Genomic DNA, 17,534 nt, shown 5'->3' with positions numbered 1-17,534 from the left:
TTCGGATCTCTGTATAGGGATGGCTGGTTCTCTCACTTGGGAGAGTGTGGTGCTGATAACACCAAGGCCACAGGTTCGGATCTCTGTATAGGGATGGCTGGTTCTCTCACTTGGGAGAGCGTGGTGCTGACAACACCAGGTCAAGGGTTAAGATCCCCTTACCGGTCATCTTTAAAAAAAAAAAAAAAACTAAAGGTTGATAATATAGACTAAGGATGGCTCATATATAGGGTTCCAAGTGCTCAGTTTAATCTTTATTCTATAAAGAAAAATCAGAGAGTCTTCTAGAAAAAAGGCTTCTACTCCACCTTAAAACATTTTACCTACTAAAATACCAAACCATAGAGGAATGGAAATGGGCAAACTTTGCCAGAGTGGCCACCTGGCAATCAGTGTCTCCTGCTTGCCAAATCACAAAAATAATTGAATGAAAGGAAGACTAGTCCTTACTTTCATAAGCTTAAAATTTTTAGTTAGAGAGATATAAACCATCCACCACCTATGGTTAATTTGGGGAAGAGTGCTCAGAGAAAACAAGAAAATGCAAGAGTGGGAAATCACCAAAGGAGGGCCAGCCCATAGCTCACTTGGGAGAGTGTGGTGCTGATAACACCAAGGCCACAGGTTCGGATCTCTGTATAGGGATGGCTGGTTCTCTCACTTGGGAGAGCGTGGTGCTGACAACACCAAGTCAAGGGTTAAGATCCCCTTACTGGTCATTTAAAAAAAAAAAAACGAAAGAAAGAAAATCACCAAAGGGATACAAAGAGAAATAACTTAGTCAAGTGTGGTCAGTCATGAAACACTTTTTAGAAGTTGTGGATTCTGAGCCAAGTTTGAGAAAAAAGGCTAAGCATCCACAGAAGAAAGAAGGGAATTTTGGAAAGGATAGAAAAGTCATATGTGGTTACCAGCCTTGATTCCCTCTGTCTAACAGTGCCCTCAGTTGCCTGTGATATGTGTGAGAATAGCACACCTCACTCATAGCAGTGTTTTTTCAATGTGTTTTCTCATTTTTCTTTCTTTTTTTTTTTTGCATAGTTCTTTTTTTATTGGTTATGAATATTCATGAGATATAAGCTGATTGTCACCACTTGTACCCAAGAAGTGATGTCCAGATCCATACTGGCAGCATGCCCATTACTATAAATTGTGATTATACCCCGTGTCCCCCATACAATTATCCCTGACCTCTCTCCCCATCCCCCTTTTCCCCACTCCACTTTGTATCCCTACGTATGCTCTCTCCCAGCTAATCTTTGTAGCAATCTTTTGAGGTTAGCAGAACAGGATTTGCTATACCCGTTTGAAAGGTGAGGAAACTGAGGCTCAGAAGAATATCATCAATTGCTGCCAAAGTCACAAAGCATCGAGAACCTCTGCCTGCAGATCCTCAGGCTAGGCTTTTTATTCTTTTTAATATACATGTGATCAAGAGAGTGATCTTTTCAAAATGTAAATCCGATATGTCATACCCCTAACTTAAAACTCTTCAATGGTTCACTAGCACTTGCCAAAGCTGCAATTTTATATCTCTGTGTATATTTTCTTAATCCTTTCCCCAGACCCTCTCCTCCAATGTCTTCTCCATATCAACTAGCGGAAATTCTATTTTTCCAATTGCTCAGACAAAAACCCTTGGAGATATTCATGACTTTATTATCTTATATACTATATCAAGTTCATTGGCAAATCCTATTGGCTCCGCCTTCAAAATATTCAAAATCTAACACTTTTCACAACCTCTTTATTATCATATCTTGCCTGTGAGTGCTTTATTTAAATGCAATTGTAAATGCTTCCTTATTGGTCTCCTTGCTATTGCCCTGTACCCCTCAAAACCTATTCTCAAGGTATTATGCTGAATATATATTATGGATATTCAGTAAAAAAAAATGTTTAATGAATAGATGAATAAACACATACGGGCTAAGGAAAGGATGTTACTTCCTTGAGGTTTGCACTTTAATGTCTTTAGCTTACAAATATATCAACATTTCAAAAACCGGCTCTAAACTCTCGAAATAAACTACTGACTAGACAGATGACAAACTGTCAAAGAAGCTAAGGCTGTATAAGGAGAAGCATAGTGTATAGAATAAGAAATGTAAGTATTTTGTGCAGAACAAGTTATAACTGCTATGAGACCCTGGCCAAGTCATTTCCACTCTCTGAGCCTCAAGTTCCTCATCTGTCAAGTGTTGAGAACCATACCCGGGTTCAAAAAAACAAGGGAACAAATATACAAGTACGGCACAAGGGAGACAGTTTATTATGAGACTAAACAGAAAAAAAAAACAAAACTTTAAGTATTATGTGAGATTATAAACTGAGAGGTAGAGTGTGGCTGTCAATGAGGTTAATATAATCTTAGACATGAAAAGTCAAAGAACAATAACAGTACTCTGTGTGAGGCAGGTCATAGCTGGAGAGAGATTGCCCAACTAGAGTATGTCCAGAGGAAAATGACATGGATGATGAAGGGGTTGTTTAGCAAACCACATTATATGAGGAATCTAGAAATGTGGACTTAGTATTACCTCATCCATAAAACAAGAACACTGGACTAGATCAGGGGTTTGCAAATTGAGCTTTGCAAATGCCTAGAAGTTCCACACATATACCTCACAGAGACTACAGCGACAGGGTACAGAAGCCAATAGAATGTGGCTCCCATTGATGCTTCAACCAAATCAGCTCTGCTTTTCCCTGTTTTATGTTTGTGACTTTGAAATAATAAAAAAAATAGCTAACACGCTGTTTGCCAAGTGCTAAGCCCTTTACACAGGGTATTCCAATTACTCCTCACAATAATGTATGTCATAGGAACTGTTGTTATTCCCATTTCACAGATGGGAAAACAGAGGTTTACAGAGAAGTTAGGTAACTTGCCCAACTAGTACGCATTAGAGCAGGGATCAAGTCAGAATAATCCAGAATCAGAATGATAACTTAAAGGGATTGTTGGGGGTGGTGATATTGGGACTACAATGCCTGCTTTTTATGAGAAGTGGACTAAATGACTTCTAAGAACTGGAACTGAGGCTTAAATTCTCAGATGGAGGTTCAAGGTGTCAGACCCAGGGGATCATTACCAATGCCCAATCTTTCCCAAACGAAATCCAAGAGAAGAGGGAAGGCCCATCCTCAGCTCCAGGCTCCCTGTATCTGCTGTTGTAAATGTGAGGCTGCCCTAAGGGAAGAATCCACACTCCCACGCTCCCATGTGACCACCACCTGCTATCTTCAAAGGAGAGGAGGCCAGTACTGGGTTTCTCCTCTTCCCCCATCCTCTCCAAGCTGCCTTGTCAGTGCAGTTCCCTACATTTGTGACAGAAATTCTCAGGGTATGTGCCAGAAGTAGCTAAAGCAAGTCTCCTGTCCACCCCCGACAGTTTATAAAAGGGAAAGGCTCAGAAAAGAACATTCTTCGTTAAATGTTTATTGAACACACCAGTATAAAAAGTTGGCCCAGACACAAACTCAGGTAGCTGACACAGAGCCCAGGACACTGAAACAGGCCTCAAGGCAGTCTTCGGAGCAATACATTTATTGTTCATATGCCACCTACTTCCAAAAAGTGACTTGGATAGCACAGTCTATTTATCTCATTTTCACCACTTTAGAGAGGTGTTTTTTAAAGTGTCAAGGATCATGGAACTCAGGGAGAAGTGAAAGAAACAGATTAGAGATCTACCCTAAACATGAAATCCTCCAATCCTCCTCACAATCTGCCCACCTGATTCAAGTGGAGAAAGACTGTTCCCAACAGGTATTTCCCACATATGTCCCATCAGCTTCAAGTGTTTATGCTACCAGCCACAAACTAACTCCAAGCAAAAGGAGCAGACTCATTCCTTAGCTTCTTTACCCCAAACCTTCTAAAATCCTTTCTTTTTCATACCATCTCAACAGAAATCCAGCTGCCTATTGAGACACCATAGGGTCACCACAGACTACAACAAAACTTCTAAAAATCACTTCCTCTTCAGAAACAATCACAAAATCCTGGATGATCAGAGCCAGAAGGGACCTTGTAGCGTATTTGTAGTTCATCTCCCACCATTCCCACAAAGAGGAGGCCCAAAGAGGGGAAGAGAATGTTCTGAAGCCATCTTCTTTCTCAAATGAGTGTTTTTCTTCACCAAGTATAATTTAATCAGTAGATAGACTTGTGAAACCAGTGAAGATGTAGATTGTGGGTAAAAAAGTCTCTCTCTCTCTCCATATCGCTTCAGTGAACTGCATACCTAGATAATTATCAGTCCCTGGACATGAATGAGACTACAATATACTCTAGGGCTATGGCTTTCCATGTTATCTTGACAAATATTCTCCTTGTCAAAACATGGGCTTATCTCACATTCTCAACCATCCTCACCCTCTTAAATGTATATACACATACCCCCGCAGGCATCTGGGAAGTTCCTAATATCATACTCTGGAATTCGTACTTGGGAGCATACAGGGATCCTGAGAGCAGAGCTTCTGTCCTAAGGTCACTCATAAAAGCATCACCCGCTTCTCAGAAGCTCCACTTTCTAGAGAAGAATTGAAATACAGTTAGAGCCCATGAAGAGACAGCAGTGATTTCAACTGAGAGTGAGGGTTGAGGTAGCCAGAGATAATGACAGCCATAAGCAACCCAAAGCAAACAATGGAAGGAATAGACTATACCAAATTTGTTGGGCTTTGGTGACTGGAGACCTCTCCTGAAATAAACCATGTATTAAACAGCTAGTATAAATGGCCAGAATATCAGCCATTAACCACTCTTTCCATCCTCTCCCCATAAACCCTTTAATTCCTCAAATCACCTTCTGTCCCCTGGGTCCCTTCCACTAGCCAACTCCCACTCCTTCAGCTATGTCTAACATCCCTCCACTGACTATCTCTCCCAAAATGACTCTCCCAATACTTTGTTACTGATCTTCTTCTCACACACATACACATAAATCCCCACCAACACTCCTACCTGTCACACCAAGGTAAAGACAGTGCAAGAGAGGTTAGAACCAAAGTCTTGTTCCAGAGGGCAAATTCAGCCCTTGGATCAGATAATGTGGGCCCGTGAAAGAGGCAAAGTGTTATATAGACAAAGATAATTCTTGACTTTTCCCTCTCACTTTCTCCCTGTCTCCCCACCATCTACACATCCAGTCACCTGTGCTGGTTTCTTTCCTGTAAATTACTCTAAAATTTTATCTTTCCATTCCATTCCAGTAGCATCTCAGTTCAGGCATCTCTACCCTGAATAACAAACTCAGTTCTTTGTGGCCTTCACACTCCCATCACACTGCCACTTTCATATGTATCCAGATGAATCTTCTTAAACCCACCTGTGACCATATCATTACCCTGCATAAAATCCTTTCATAGATCTCCAAAAAAATAGTTAAGATCTCCCATATATGGACCTCATCCTCTGTTGAACACATCCTGGACTTTTTCTCTCACTCCCTACATCCAATCCAAGCCAGCAAATTCCATGAGCTTTTCATTCAAAATAGATCCAGATTTTGACCACTACTTTTTTTTTTGTCCTTTTTGAGACTGGCTGCACTGCGCTCAGCCAGTGAGCGCTGTGAGCGCACCGGTCATCCCTATATAGGATCCGAACCCGCGGCAGGAGCGCCGCTGCGCTCCCGCTGCCGCACTCTCTCGCGCCACGGGCTCGGCCCAGATTTTGACCACTTCTAACCATCTTCACAACTACTACTATGGTCTAAATCACAATCATCTCTCACCTGGATTTCTATAATAGTTAATTGATCACCCTGCTTCTACTTTTGCCCTCCTACATTCTATTCTCAACACAAAAGACAGATCCTAAATATAAGCCAAATTATTGTCACATCTATGCTCAAGACTGTCTAGTGTTTCCCCCTTCCACTGTGAATAAAAGCCAAAGTCTACATTGGCTTTCAAGGTTCTACGTGAACTAGCATCCTGCTGACAATAGCTACCTCACACTGCCTCAGCTACACTAACTTCCTACCTAGTCTTCAAACATAACCAGTTAGCAGTGCACTTGCTCTTCCGAATGTACCTGGAACATTTCCCCTCTCCACTCCAACTACCTGCATGGCACACTCCATCATTTCCTTCAGATCTCTGCTCAAATGTCACCTTGATCAGAGGATTCTTTCCTTAGCAACCCCCACTCTAACTCCATCATTTCCTTCAGATCTCTGCTCAAATGTCACCTTGATCAGAGGATTCTTTCCTTAACAACCCCCACTCTACATTGTAAATGGAGGGTAATTATTAACTTCAGAGAAAACAAAAACGTATACAGAAAAAGAAGTGCCACTGTAATATACTACTCTTATTTAAACAGTGATTTTCGATGAACTAGAAAACAGGTATAATCATATTGGGAGGATGGGAGAAAGAAGTTGGAGGGATATATGAGAACTAAATTCTCATCTATCATAATAGGAAATCAATACTTTCCTTAAAAATATGAAGAAATATCAGTATAAGCATGTTATTTAAAAATATGGAGGTAATTGGGCCGGCCCGTGGCTCACTTGGGAGAGTGCGGTGCTGATAACACCAAGGCCCCGGGTTCGGATCCCATATAGGGATGGCCGGTTCGCTCACTGGCTGAGTGTGGTGCTGACAACACCAAGTCGAGGGTTGAGATCCCCTTACCTGTCATCTTTAAAAAAAAAAAAAAAAAAAATATGGAGGTAACTAAGAAAAGTAACCACATATCTGGCATATTTGTACTTTACTTTCTTACAGATGTGATTTATCTGTAGTTTGCTTTTGCTTTACTATAAACATAAAATAATTGAATAATAACTGCACATATTATCCCTGTATCCCACCCCTTTATCCCTGTATCCATAACACCTAACACAGGACTAAGCACCCAATATCTTTAACAATTCTTGTTGAGGGAATGCCCAGTGTAAAAATGGAACGAGGATGTCTTGTTATGGAGTTACAGAATTTTGCACTGGAAGTAAATTGATTGTAATCTTTTTTCTTTTTTGGCAGCTAGCTGGTATGGGAAACCAAACCCTTGACATTGGTGTTATCAGCACCATGCTCTAAAGAAGTGAGCTAATCAGCCAGCACCAGAGGAAGTAAATTTAGAGATTATTTAACCCAGTGCTTCCCAAATTGGTGTTCCATGGAATACTGCTTCTTGTGATATTAATAGCATGCTGAAAAAAGTGTTTGGGGCTGAAATAAGTTTGGAAAATTAATCGGGTATTTCTACTATAGGACTTCTTGGAGATTTTACTATGTTAGTATACATTGGGAATCTCCAAAGGCAATTTATTATGTAGTGTTTCTCAGACTCATTTGTCTCATGAATTAAGAAGCCTCTGCCAATATTTCCAGTGATTAGTGGTTCCTGGAACATTCTTTGGAAAACACTGATCTAGTCTATTCCCCTCATTTTTACAGATGGAAAGAGAGGCTTTCTAGGGCCTGTTCACATAAGGGTGATAGGGGAATTAGTGTCTCAAGAAACAAGGGCCTCAGGATTCTGGAGCAATCTCCAGCAGTTTAAAATTCTGGTCTATGTTTTCTCAGTCTTTCATCAGGCACCTGAGTTATTTCAAATCAGAGAATAAATTCAGACACAAGCATCTCCTATGTAGATCGTTAAAGGTTTTCTGCTCCTTAAGGAACCTAGGAGGTGGGCCCAAGTATTGGCTGGAGCTCAGCATAAAGCCCTAGAGCAGGTGCTAAAAAGAGTCTTAACAGAAATAACAGACAGTTATTAACAGTTTTAGTGGCAGAGTGACCCCCAATTGAGCAATGATAATGTGATCATAGACCACTCATGTTTGTATGTTTTCCAATAAATAAATAAATAAATAAATGCTATTATGACATCATCTCATTTGGTTTTTATAATAATCCAGTGAGAAAGACAAGGGTGGAATTATTAGCCCCATTTTACGGAAGAGAAAACTGACTCTCAAACAGCTAAATGCCTTGCTTGTGGTTACATGGCAACTTAATGGCAGAGTTGGAATGAGAACATAAATTTCCTGTCTCTCAGATTAGGGCTTTTCTCAATATATCCACAAACTGGGTAAATTTTGACTGAGTACCAGTTGAGCTCTTCCATGAAGCATCCAACCTACTCCTATTGACTAGCTTAAAAAAAAATAGACCAGTTCTCAGAGTGTTCATAAGTGGTGGCAGAAACAACACCCCAATTACTGGAACTTCAAGATCCTGTTTGGGTTCAGTATAATAATATTTCCTAGAGAGCTAAGTTGCTATGAGGAAAAGGTCTTAGAAAGTTCACACTGGGGAGACCATATGGACTTGAGTTTGAAACCTCACTCTTCCACTTACTCACTCTGTGACCTTATTCACTATGTAACCCTTCTATGCTCATTTCTTCACCTGTAAAATGAAACTAAGAATACTTATTTTGCAAAGCTGTTGAGAGACCCAGGTAAGGAATTACAGGGATAGTATAGTGTCATGGTTAAGAGAGTAAGCTCTATAATTATACTTCCTGGTATCTCAGCCCTGTTTCTTGCTAGCTGTTTGATTTTGGACAAATCACTTTTCTCAGAATTTCAGTTTTCACATATGTAAAATTAGGAAACCAAATAGTGCCTTTATATTTGTTGTGAGCATAAAATGAGATAATATTTGTTAAGCACTTAAGTATAGTGTCTGGTAGATAGGCTAATAGGAGGTAGATAATGGTTGTAGTGAAAAATTCAATACCCATTTTCCTCCCAAAGCAAGAATGAGAAAGAAAGATACTCAGTCATAAAATGAGATAATATTTGTTAAGCACTTAAGTATAGTGTCTGGTAGATAGGCTAATAGGACGTAGATAATGGTTGTAGTGAAAAATTCAATACCCATTTTCCTCCCAAAGCAAGAATGAGAAAGAAAGATACTCAGTTCTGTCTCTTCTATTTACCCATATCCCTCCTTCCTCACCAACCACAAGCCAAGAACAATAGACTAGAAGTCACGACATTTGCCTTTGAATGTCAATTCTGTCATATATTAGTTATGTGATTTGAGAAAAGTTATTTAACTTCCTTGTGGTATTTTCCTCATCTGAGACATTAAGTTAATGATACTTTGCTTTCTCTACAGGTTGTTGTAAGCATCAAATGAGTTAATGGATTTTAAAGTTTTATGAACTATGAAACACTATATAAATGTGAGGAGTGACTGTTTTTATCTCCCACAGACTATAAGATAAATATTTTTACCAGTAAAATGCAACTTTATCTCCAAGTTTTTTCTCATGGACATTTCGATCCAGTACATTGTAGCAGATGTTGGTAGTTGCTCCTTTCATCCACTCAATGAAGATTTTCCCTTTAGTCACATCAAAGTTGTACTGGAGGAACCGGCCGGGGCATGGGGTCTTCCAGTAAAATTCTTTGGCAATATCTCCCCAAAACTCTGCAATAGAAAGGAAAGCCCAGACATCACTAAGCTTTTCAGACATATTTATCTTCAGATGGCTTACCAATCTATGCACAGGACCAAGTTAAACTTCCCTGCCCTAAGACCCACCACTTGCATCCCTACTTGATCTGTCTAATCTTTTCATCCACCACTCTCCTAACCCACCTTCTAATCCCATGGGCTGAATCTTGACTCAAATACTTCCTTCTGTCCTCTAAACTGCCTATCCATTTTTCACCATCTATTCAAATCACAGCCACTCAGTACCTTGCACATACTAAGCAATCAGTAATTTTTATTTATTTTCTTATTTTTTTGTTGGTTAACTAGTACAGGGATAGAACCCTTGATCTTGGTGTTGTCAGCACCATGCTCTAACCAACTGAGCTAACCAACTAGCAAATTTTGTAATAAAATAGTGAAAGGAAGAGATTCTTTACTCACAGAGCCTTCCATGATCATCTCTTTCTTCTCTTAATTTGTTCATTCTCTCTCGGCAATTATTTATTGAGTCTCCTCCTACTACTACTTATGCAACTGTTACTCACTATGTGCCAGATGTTGCTTTAAGTACGTTATATGTGTTAGCTTATTTCGTCCTTACCACAACCCTAGAAGGTAGGCATTATTTCTATTTTGGTTTTATGGATTTGAAAATCCAAGGTTCAGAGAGCTTAAATAACTTGTCCAAGCTACATAGTTTAGTAAGTCAAGATTTGAACTCCCTAAGGGAGACATTTTTGCTAAAATTTGAAAGATGAATAGTTTTTCTCTACTCCCTCACTGGGCGGAGGGGAGAGGGGGGAAGAGTACTATGTGATGGGAGGGAACCAAAGGCATATGCTAAGAGGAACTCTTTGAGGCTGAAACACTGAGAATAAGAGAAAGAATAGCAGGAATTGGTGCATAAACTAAACAGATCACACAATTCTTCTGTGCATAATAGGAAATTTGGTATTTACCCCAATAGCAGTGGAAAGCCATTGAAAGGTTTTACACAAGAGTATCATGATCAGATTTATATTCTTAAAAATCTGCCTGGCGGGGCCGGCCCAGTGGCGCACTGCTACAGTGCGCCGCTTGGGAGCGCGGTGGCGCTCCCGCCGAGGGTTCGGATCCCACATACAGACCACAGCTCACTGGCTGAGCAAGGTGCAGGTGCAACACCGAGGGTTGCGATCCCGTTGCCGGTCCCGGTCTGGTACGGGCGCAACACTGAGGGTTGCGATCCGTTGCCAGTCACGAAAAAAGACAAAAAAAAAAGGAAAAAAAAAAAAAAAAATCTGCCCAGCTATTCTGGAGAAAATGTACTCCAGGGAGAGAGACACTTAGAAGCATGACAATGGGAGGAAATAAGAAACCAAATTCATAGAGGCTAAATGATTTGTTGAAGGTTACATGATTTAGAGTTTATATAATCTAGTTAGAGAGATAAGACTAACACATGAAATATTTTTGAATTTACAAGACAAAATATAACTGAAAATTAAATCACATGGCATACAACCTTGTGATCTATTAAATAAATCCAAATCAAATCAACCCCAAGGTGCCATTATATACCTATAAAACTAGCTAAGATTAAAAAAACCTGAGTAAGGGCCGGCCCGTGGCTCACTCGGTAGAGTGCAGTGCTGACAACCAAGGCCGCGGGTTCGGATCCCATATAGGGATGGCCGGTTAGCTCACTTGGGAGAGCGTGGTGCTGACAATACCAAGTCAAGGGTTAAGATCCCCTTACCGGTCATCTTTAAAAAAAAAAAAAAACCTGATTAAACCCTATGTCTAGGTGGCCCTGGGAAAACAGATTTTCTTATACAATAATGGCATTGTAAGAAATTGGCACAATCTTACTGGATAGCAGGGCAATGCTTAACAAGAGCCATAAAACTTTTTATACCCTTTTACCTGCTAACTCAACTTTGGGGAATATACTTGGAAAATCATCCCAGAGGAAAAAAAGTGATTACTAAAGACATCTTTATAGCAACACTATTTATCATAGTGAAAATGGAAACAACAACCCAGAAGCCAACAAAAACAAACTGATGAAAGCTAGTAATACAAGTAGTAACATGATAGAACACTAAATGGCCTTTGGGAACTGGCATTTATCAAATGCCATTCACATATCAGGGACTGGACTAATCTCGTTTTATCTTTATGACATTATTTCCTATAAAGTATACATTAATTATCCTAATTTTATAGATGAGAAAACTGAAGCGTAGGAAACTCTTCTCCCAAGGACCACACAGCTAGTAACTAGAATACATATAAATACTCAAAAATATTTTTAAGTAATAATAGTAAGCACATATTATATAAAAATATTTATAAACCACGCTCATGTCCATCAACAAGGAATGAAGAAAACTTGAGTTTTATGCTCACTTAGTTTTGTCTGGGGTTTTTTTGTAGAGTTTTTTTGTGTTTGTGGAGGAATCTGGATGTTTTATTGGCACAGATTCTAAGTACTAAAGAAGTTCAGAAGAGAAAAAAGATGAGCATGAACTGGGATGATCAGGGAATGCTCTTTGGAACTGGTGGAGTTTGACTAGGTAGAGAGGAGCAGAAGGAAATGGGCAAAGGCAAGAAGGTGGGAAGGGACTTTTGTGTATCTAGGATATCAAAGAGAATGACCTGTCTAGAATGAGGGGTGTGGTAGGGAATAGTGGGAGATAAAGATAAAGAGGTGGGGTGGGGCTAGATTATCCAGAGGTCTTAAAAGAAAAGAATTTTAACTTGAAACTGTAGGAAATAAGGAACTATTGAAAATTTTTGCAGTGACATGTGAATGCGGTATTTCCAGAATATTAATCTAATGGTGTTTAAATAAATCTAGTGGAGAGATTGAGGGTGGTGAAACTAGGTGGAGAGAGAACCAATTAGGAGGCTGCTTCCTTGATTAAAAGGGTCAGTGGGAATGGAAGAAAAGGTAAATCTGTGAGACATTCTGAAGGAGTATTTGACAGAATTTGGTGAAAAGCATACTGTGGAGTCAGGGAAGAGGACTTACATTGCTATCAGGATATAGGTTCTGCAGTCAAGACTGCCTTAGTTCATACTGCAGTTCCACCACTAACTAGCTTCATGACCTTGTGCAAGTTAGTTAACTTCTCTAAACTTCCACTTCCTTCCCTGTAAAATGGGATAATAACAGTCCCTCCATCAAATCAAACTGGAATTCTGCTTACCAAGCAGTAAGCAATCTATAAAATCTAGATAAGATACATAGATAGATCTTATTGGAGAGGACAATGAAAGAGATTTATGGTTTAGGACAGTGCCATTGACACAGACAGGGATTAGAAAATTAGGGAAGAGAGCAGGTTTGGGAGGGAAAATTGGTAATTCCAGTCATAGTCATATTGAATATAGTAATAAATCAAGGTGTGTGAATATAAATGGTCTACAGGTCTATGAAATTTGGAACCAGAGCACAAGTTAGATGCCAGGTACAGGGCTAGATAAATAGAATACGAATTATTATTGTGGCAGTAATAGCTCACCCTTGGGAAACAGGTGAACTCATGATGGAAGAAAATATAGAGAGGGAAGAGAAGTGAAAAGAGGTCTTGAGGCTCAAACTTGGACATTGTCTACAGTAATCTATCACTTTACACTTGATTCAATCCTGTCTTGCATTACTTGGTAATTGTTTCCTCCATGTTGTTCTTATTGTTATCAGGCTACAAATTTATTGAATATCAACTGTGCATCAGGTTCTCTATAATGCACACTTTAGTCCTCCTACAAACCTTTGAGGCAAAGTATTATTATTCCTATCTTATAGATGAAGAAAATGAATCTCAGACAGGTTTAAAAATCTGCCTAAGACCCCAAAGTAAGTGAGTGGCAGAGCCAGGGTCAAAATCTAGATTTTTCTTGGTTTCATTTGTGGCCCATGCTTATCTCACTACCAAACATCATGCTGCCTCCCAACTGGGGTGCAGTTTTGACCCCTTACCCAGAATGAGGGCAAGGACAGGAAATTTTCCTCACACATTTTAAAGACATGGAACTATCTATCAAAATCTGCAAGTTATTACAATCCCAACCCAAATTAGAAAAAATAAAAACAACTTATTTTAATGACTTTTTCAGTCTTATATTGGGTAATTTCCATTGGGATTTCTGATATATTAAAAATACATCTGGGGCCTCATTACTAATTTGGGGGACGCAAAGATGAGAACCAGACCTGTACTGTCTCTCAACAGTTGAGACTAAATCACAGGTTAAAAGTCTCAGGAGACAATGGCTGAGTTAACACGAAAGAGAGGCAAAGAAAGTTCGGCTCGTGGCCCTCCTCCCTTCAAGGCGTCCCCTCGCCCCTTTTACCCCCACATTTCGCCTCAGGAACCCCCCCCCTTCTCTTCTCATGAAACTTTCACTCTCCTCAACGAACCTCCCCCTCCCTTTTCATCTCCTCAAGGAACCTCGCTTCTTCCTTCACGGAAACCCACATCTCCTCACGAAACCCCCCAAGTCGCAGGGCAACCCCCAACTTCCAGGGATCCCTCATCTCACAGAACCCCCACCTCCTCCCGGAATCCCTTTTCCATCTCCTCAAAAAGCCACAATTCTTTCCTCACAAAACCTCCATCTCCTCACGGACCTCTCAACTTCCCAAGAGAGCCCCCAATTTCCCCAGGGAGCCCTACTCCTCTCCTCATTGACGGCCGCCGGGCCCGCCGGGCCGGGCCTCACCCCGCGGCTCCTCCACAGACCGCCGGTGCAGCTCGCGGTAGCGCTGCAACGAGGGGACGTGCGCGGAGCGGCTGACCTCGGGCGGCGGAGACCAACTCCGCGCCCGGTCCCCGGCTCCAGCTTCCTCCCGGCCACCGCTCCTGGTGCCGCTCTGGCCCCGCTCCTCGGGAAGCCCCATCGTGTCAGGTTCCGAGCACGGTGGCAGCCGTTGCTGTAGCCGCGGGTGCCGGGCGGGGAAAACAGGCAGGCCTAGGGGCGGGGCCTTCGGGAGGGGCGGGGCCTGGTGGGTAGAGGTGGAGCTTAGGCAGACCGGGTGGCGGAGCCCAGAGGGGCGGAACCGTGCCTGATTGGGGCGGGACCAAGGTTAGCAAAGACAGAGATTTGGAAAAGCCGAGAGATAGGGGCGGAGCTGACTTGCCGGAAGGGCTGATGCCCTAGAGTGAAAGTAGAAGAGGCGGGGCCGGGCGTGACAGGAGAGAGGGTGGGACCATGGAGTGACAGGGGAGGGGCGGGGCCAGGCGTGACAGGAGAGGAGGTGGGCCCGTGGAGTGATGGGGAGTAGCCTGGCTGGACGTGACAGGACAGGAGGCAGGGCCATGGAGTGACCAGGGTGGGGTGGGGTCTGGGGAGAGGTCTTGGAGTGACAGATAAAGGGTTGAGTTTAGAACCGAGATCGAGCAGGAAAGGGCTGGGCTAAGGAGAGGAGTTGGGTCAGGCCCATCACGGAGCCGCCCTGTGGACTGCTTTCACAATCCTGACTGTCACCCTACTGAGTTGCAAAGCCAAGTGGAGTAGGTTCCCTTCCAGGTGACACCCTTCCCCCCCCCCGCCCTCCCTCTCTAAGCAACACCCCCACTCTATTATTGGAAAAAGCTCCTCCCACGACCTTGAGGGCATGACCCAGGGATAGGACTTCTCTGCTGACCCTGGTGCCAACTCAGATTTTCTCCTACCTCGGAGGATATGTCTTCACTCTCCTTGCCTCCACAAATCTCCATCCAGATCTAAGTACGACACTCATCGAGTGAACAGTAGAAGGCGCCTTCAGGTCTTTGCTAATAAATCCATCTTCTCGTTGCGCAAATGGTAAACCCAGGAAAGGAAAGGAATGTGTGCAAGGTCACAAAGCAAACAAGACCAAGTCAGGGCCAAACCTAGGTTCCCTGACTCCAGTTCCGTTTTTACTGCCTCTAGCTGAAGCTAAGATTTGTAAAATACCAAAATCTATGTAAATAGGAGTAATCATTCACATTCTCTTCTTTCCTTCCCAATGTGTTTATTTCACCAAGGGGCCTCTCTTACCTGCCTCAGTGTGGGCTCAATCATTTCTGGCTTCCCTCGATCCCCTCCATTCCTGAAAGGAGAAACCAGGCAGGACCCTCCATTTTGGACTTGCACTCTCAGCCGAGAAGGGTCAAGGCAGAAAGGATCCTTAAATGTCTAATTCCAACAGCGATTCCGAAGCCTGAAGCAGGCAGCTTCTGCCTCCTGAAGCTTACACAGGGCTTGTGCCCACCTCTAGCCCAGTCTCTCTGCCCACCTGCTCCCTTGTTCTTTGCCCAGCTGACCATAAGCCCAGCGCACCATAAGCCCAAAAAAATCTCCCCATGGTCAGACATACGATACTGAAGGGAGGATCTCAGGGTCCACTGAAGGGGTACAGACCTCACAGAATGGACATCGACCCCACTGAGGGGACAGATACTTCATCAAGGAGCTATCAACCACACTGAAGGGACACACACTTCTCTGAAGGTACATGGACTCCACTAAGGCAGCACAAATCTTGCTGGGGGTTCTCAGAACCCACTGAAGGGCTCTGGGCCCTGCTAATAGGACATGAACAGCATTGAAGGGCACTGACACTACTGAGGGAACTTGGATCTCCCCCTAGGAGACACAGAGGATATAGACTTTACCAAGAAGATGTGGACCACATTGAGAGGACTTAAGCCCCACTGAGGATCTTCCAACTACTCTGTGGGAGCGGACATCACTGAGGGGGCACAGACTTCATTTAGTGGGGACTGGCTCTGCTGAGGGGATCCGATCTCACTGAAGCGTAATAGGCCCTACAGACCTTACTGAGGAGATTAGGCACATGCAATGGGTACACATTTTATCGAGAGACATACAGAGGGTCATCCTTCCCACCCATCCCCACCACAGGGCTCTGAGCAGCACTCTCCTTCCTATCCTGTCTCCCAGCCACTCTCCCAAACCCTAGAGCTGTTCCTGATTCCCTGCTGCCTCCTCCTAGCTATAGGTGGCACTGCAGCTGCTGTGCCCATACTAGATTTTCAAGCAGTTCAGGTCATCTCTGAGCCTGGAGTCTGGAGTTGGGGAGGGAGGAGATCTGTGTTCAGGGACATGACCAGCCCCCTCCTTTTGCCTGACGACTGCACAATAGAAATTTTGACTAGAGGCCTCATATGAGAGGAAACGTTCCCCATCCTTGGACATGGGGAAGTACTGCAAGCTGTAGTGTGGTTGGAATTCCTGAGTGGGGAGAGATGAATGGGTTTGGACAGGGTGAGAATCGGTGATATTAAGACAATGATGATGATGGCATTTATTAAGAAGGTGCCAAGCCCTATACTAAGCGTTTTCCATCATTTTTTAATCCTCATGACAACTGTCTAAGATGAATACTATTATTCTCTCCATTTTACAGATAAGGAAACTCATACTCAGGGAGATTAAGTATCTTGACCAAGATCATACAGTTTGTGAGTGGTTGCACCACGAATAGAACCTAGACACCTAGAATACAGAGACTCATTCCCCACCCCTTTATCTGCCCCCACCCATCCCACTCCTGCCCTATCACACCACCACTACTTCTTTCTCAAAGTGTCGTTTCCAGAACCACGTCAAAAACTTTTAAAATGATGGTAAATTGTTCAAGTTCCAAGGACCTCATCCCACCTACAGAATTATTATGACCTCTGGAGCAGAATCTGGGGATCTGCTTTCAAAGATCCTAACACACACTAAAGTTTGGGAATCACTCTTCTATGCTGATAGGTCAGGGGTCCCAGAAAAGATTGCTGTTGAAAGAAGAGTCTAAGTGTTGGGGTGCGGGAAGGGATCTGAGGTCAGAGGAGAGATCTGTTGTCCAAGCAGGGGTCCGGACGTGAAAAAGAGCTCTGGAGATGAAGCAGGGGCTGGGGTATAAAAAGGGGGTTGGGGGTGAAAGCAGATTCTGAAGTCTAAAGAGGCCTAAGGTTGGAAGAGGAGTCTGAAATAGGAGGAGGAGGATCTTGCAAGGGGTCTGGGCTCCGAGGAGTTTTGGGTCAGGGACAGAATCTGGGGTCGAGGAGGAGTTTGCGGTCGGTGAAATGAAGGAGGAGGAAGGAGTCTGGGGTCTGAGGAGGATGCTGTCTGGATTCAGACTGGAA

The 17,534-nt window shown here is 42.7% G+C and overlaps 1 protein-coding gene across 1 annotated transcript in view; it reads right to left on the bottom strand.

The window, feature by feature from the left end:
- Positions 1–14,311, bottom strand: part of ACSS2 (acyl-CoA synthetase short-chain family member 2) — a 40,181-nt gene extending 25,870 nt beyond the window's left edge. The window contains exons 1-2 of the mRNA XM_008571251.1: positions 14,134–14,311; positions 9,219–9,414 (exon numbers count right to left, since the gene is read on the bottom strand). Of these exons, the coding sequence (XP_008569473.1) occupies positions 9,219–9,414; positions 14,134–14,311 (374 nt within the window). The remainder of the gene's footprint in view (positions 1–9,218; positions 9,415–14,133) is intronic.
- Positions 14,312–17,534: the final 3,223 nt, after the last annotated feature.

Source organism: Galeopterus variegatus, unplaced genomic scaffold, assembly GCF_000696425.1.
Source record: "Galeopterus variegatus unplaced genomic scaffold, G_variegatus-3.0.2 Scaffold670, whole genome shotgun sequence".
Classification (NCBI taxonomy): domain Eukaryota; kingdom Metazoa; phylum Chordata; class Mammalia; order Dermoptera; family Cynocephalidae; genus Galeopterus; species Galeopterus variegatus.
The sequence above is the reverse complement of the archived record's forward strand: the minus strand, read 5'-3'. Positions and strand labels throughout refer to the sequence as shown.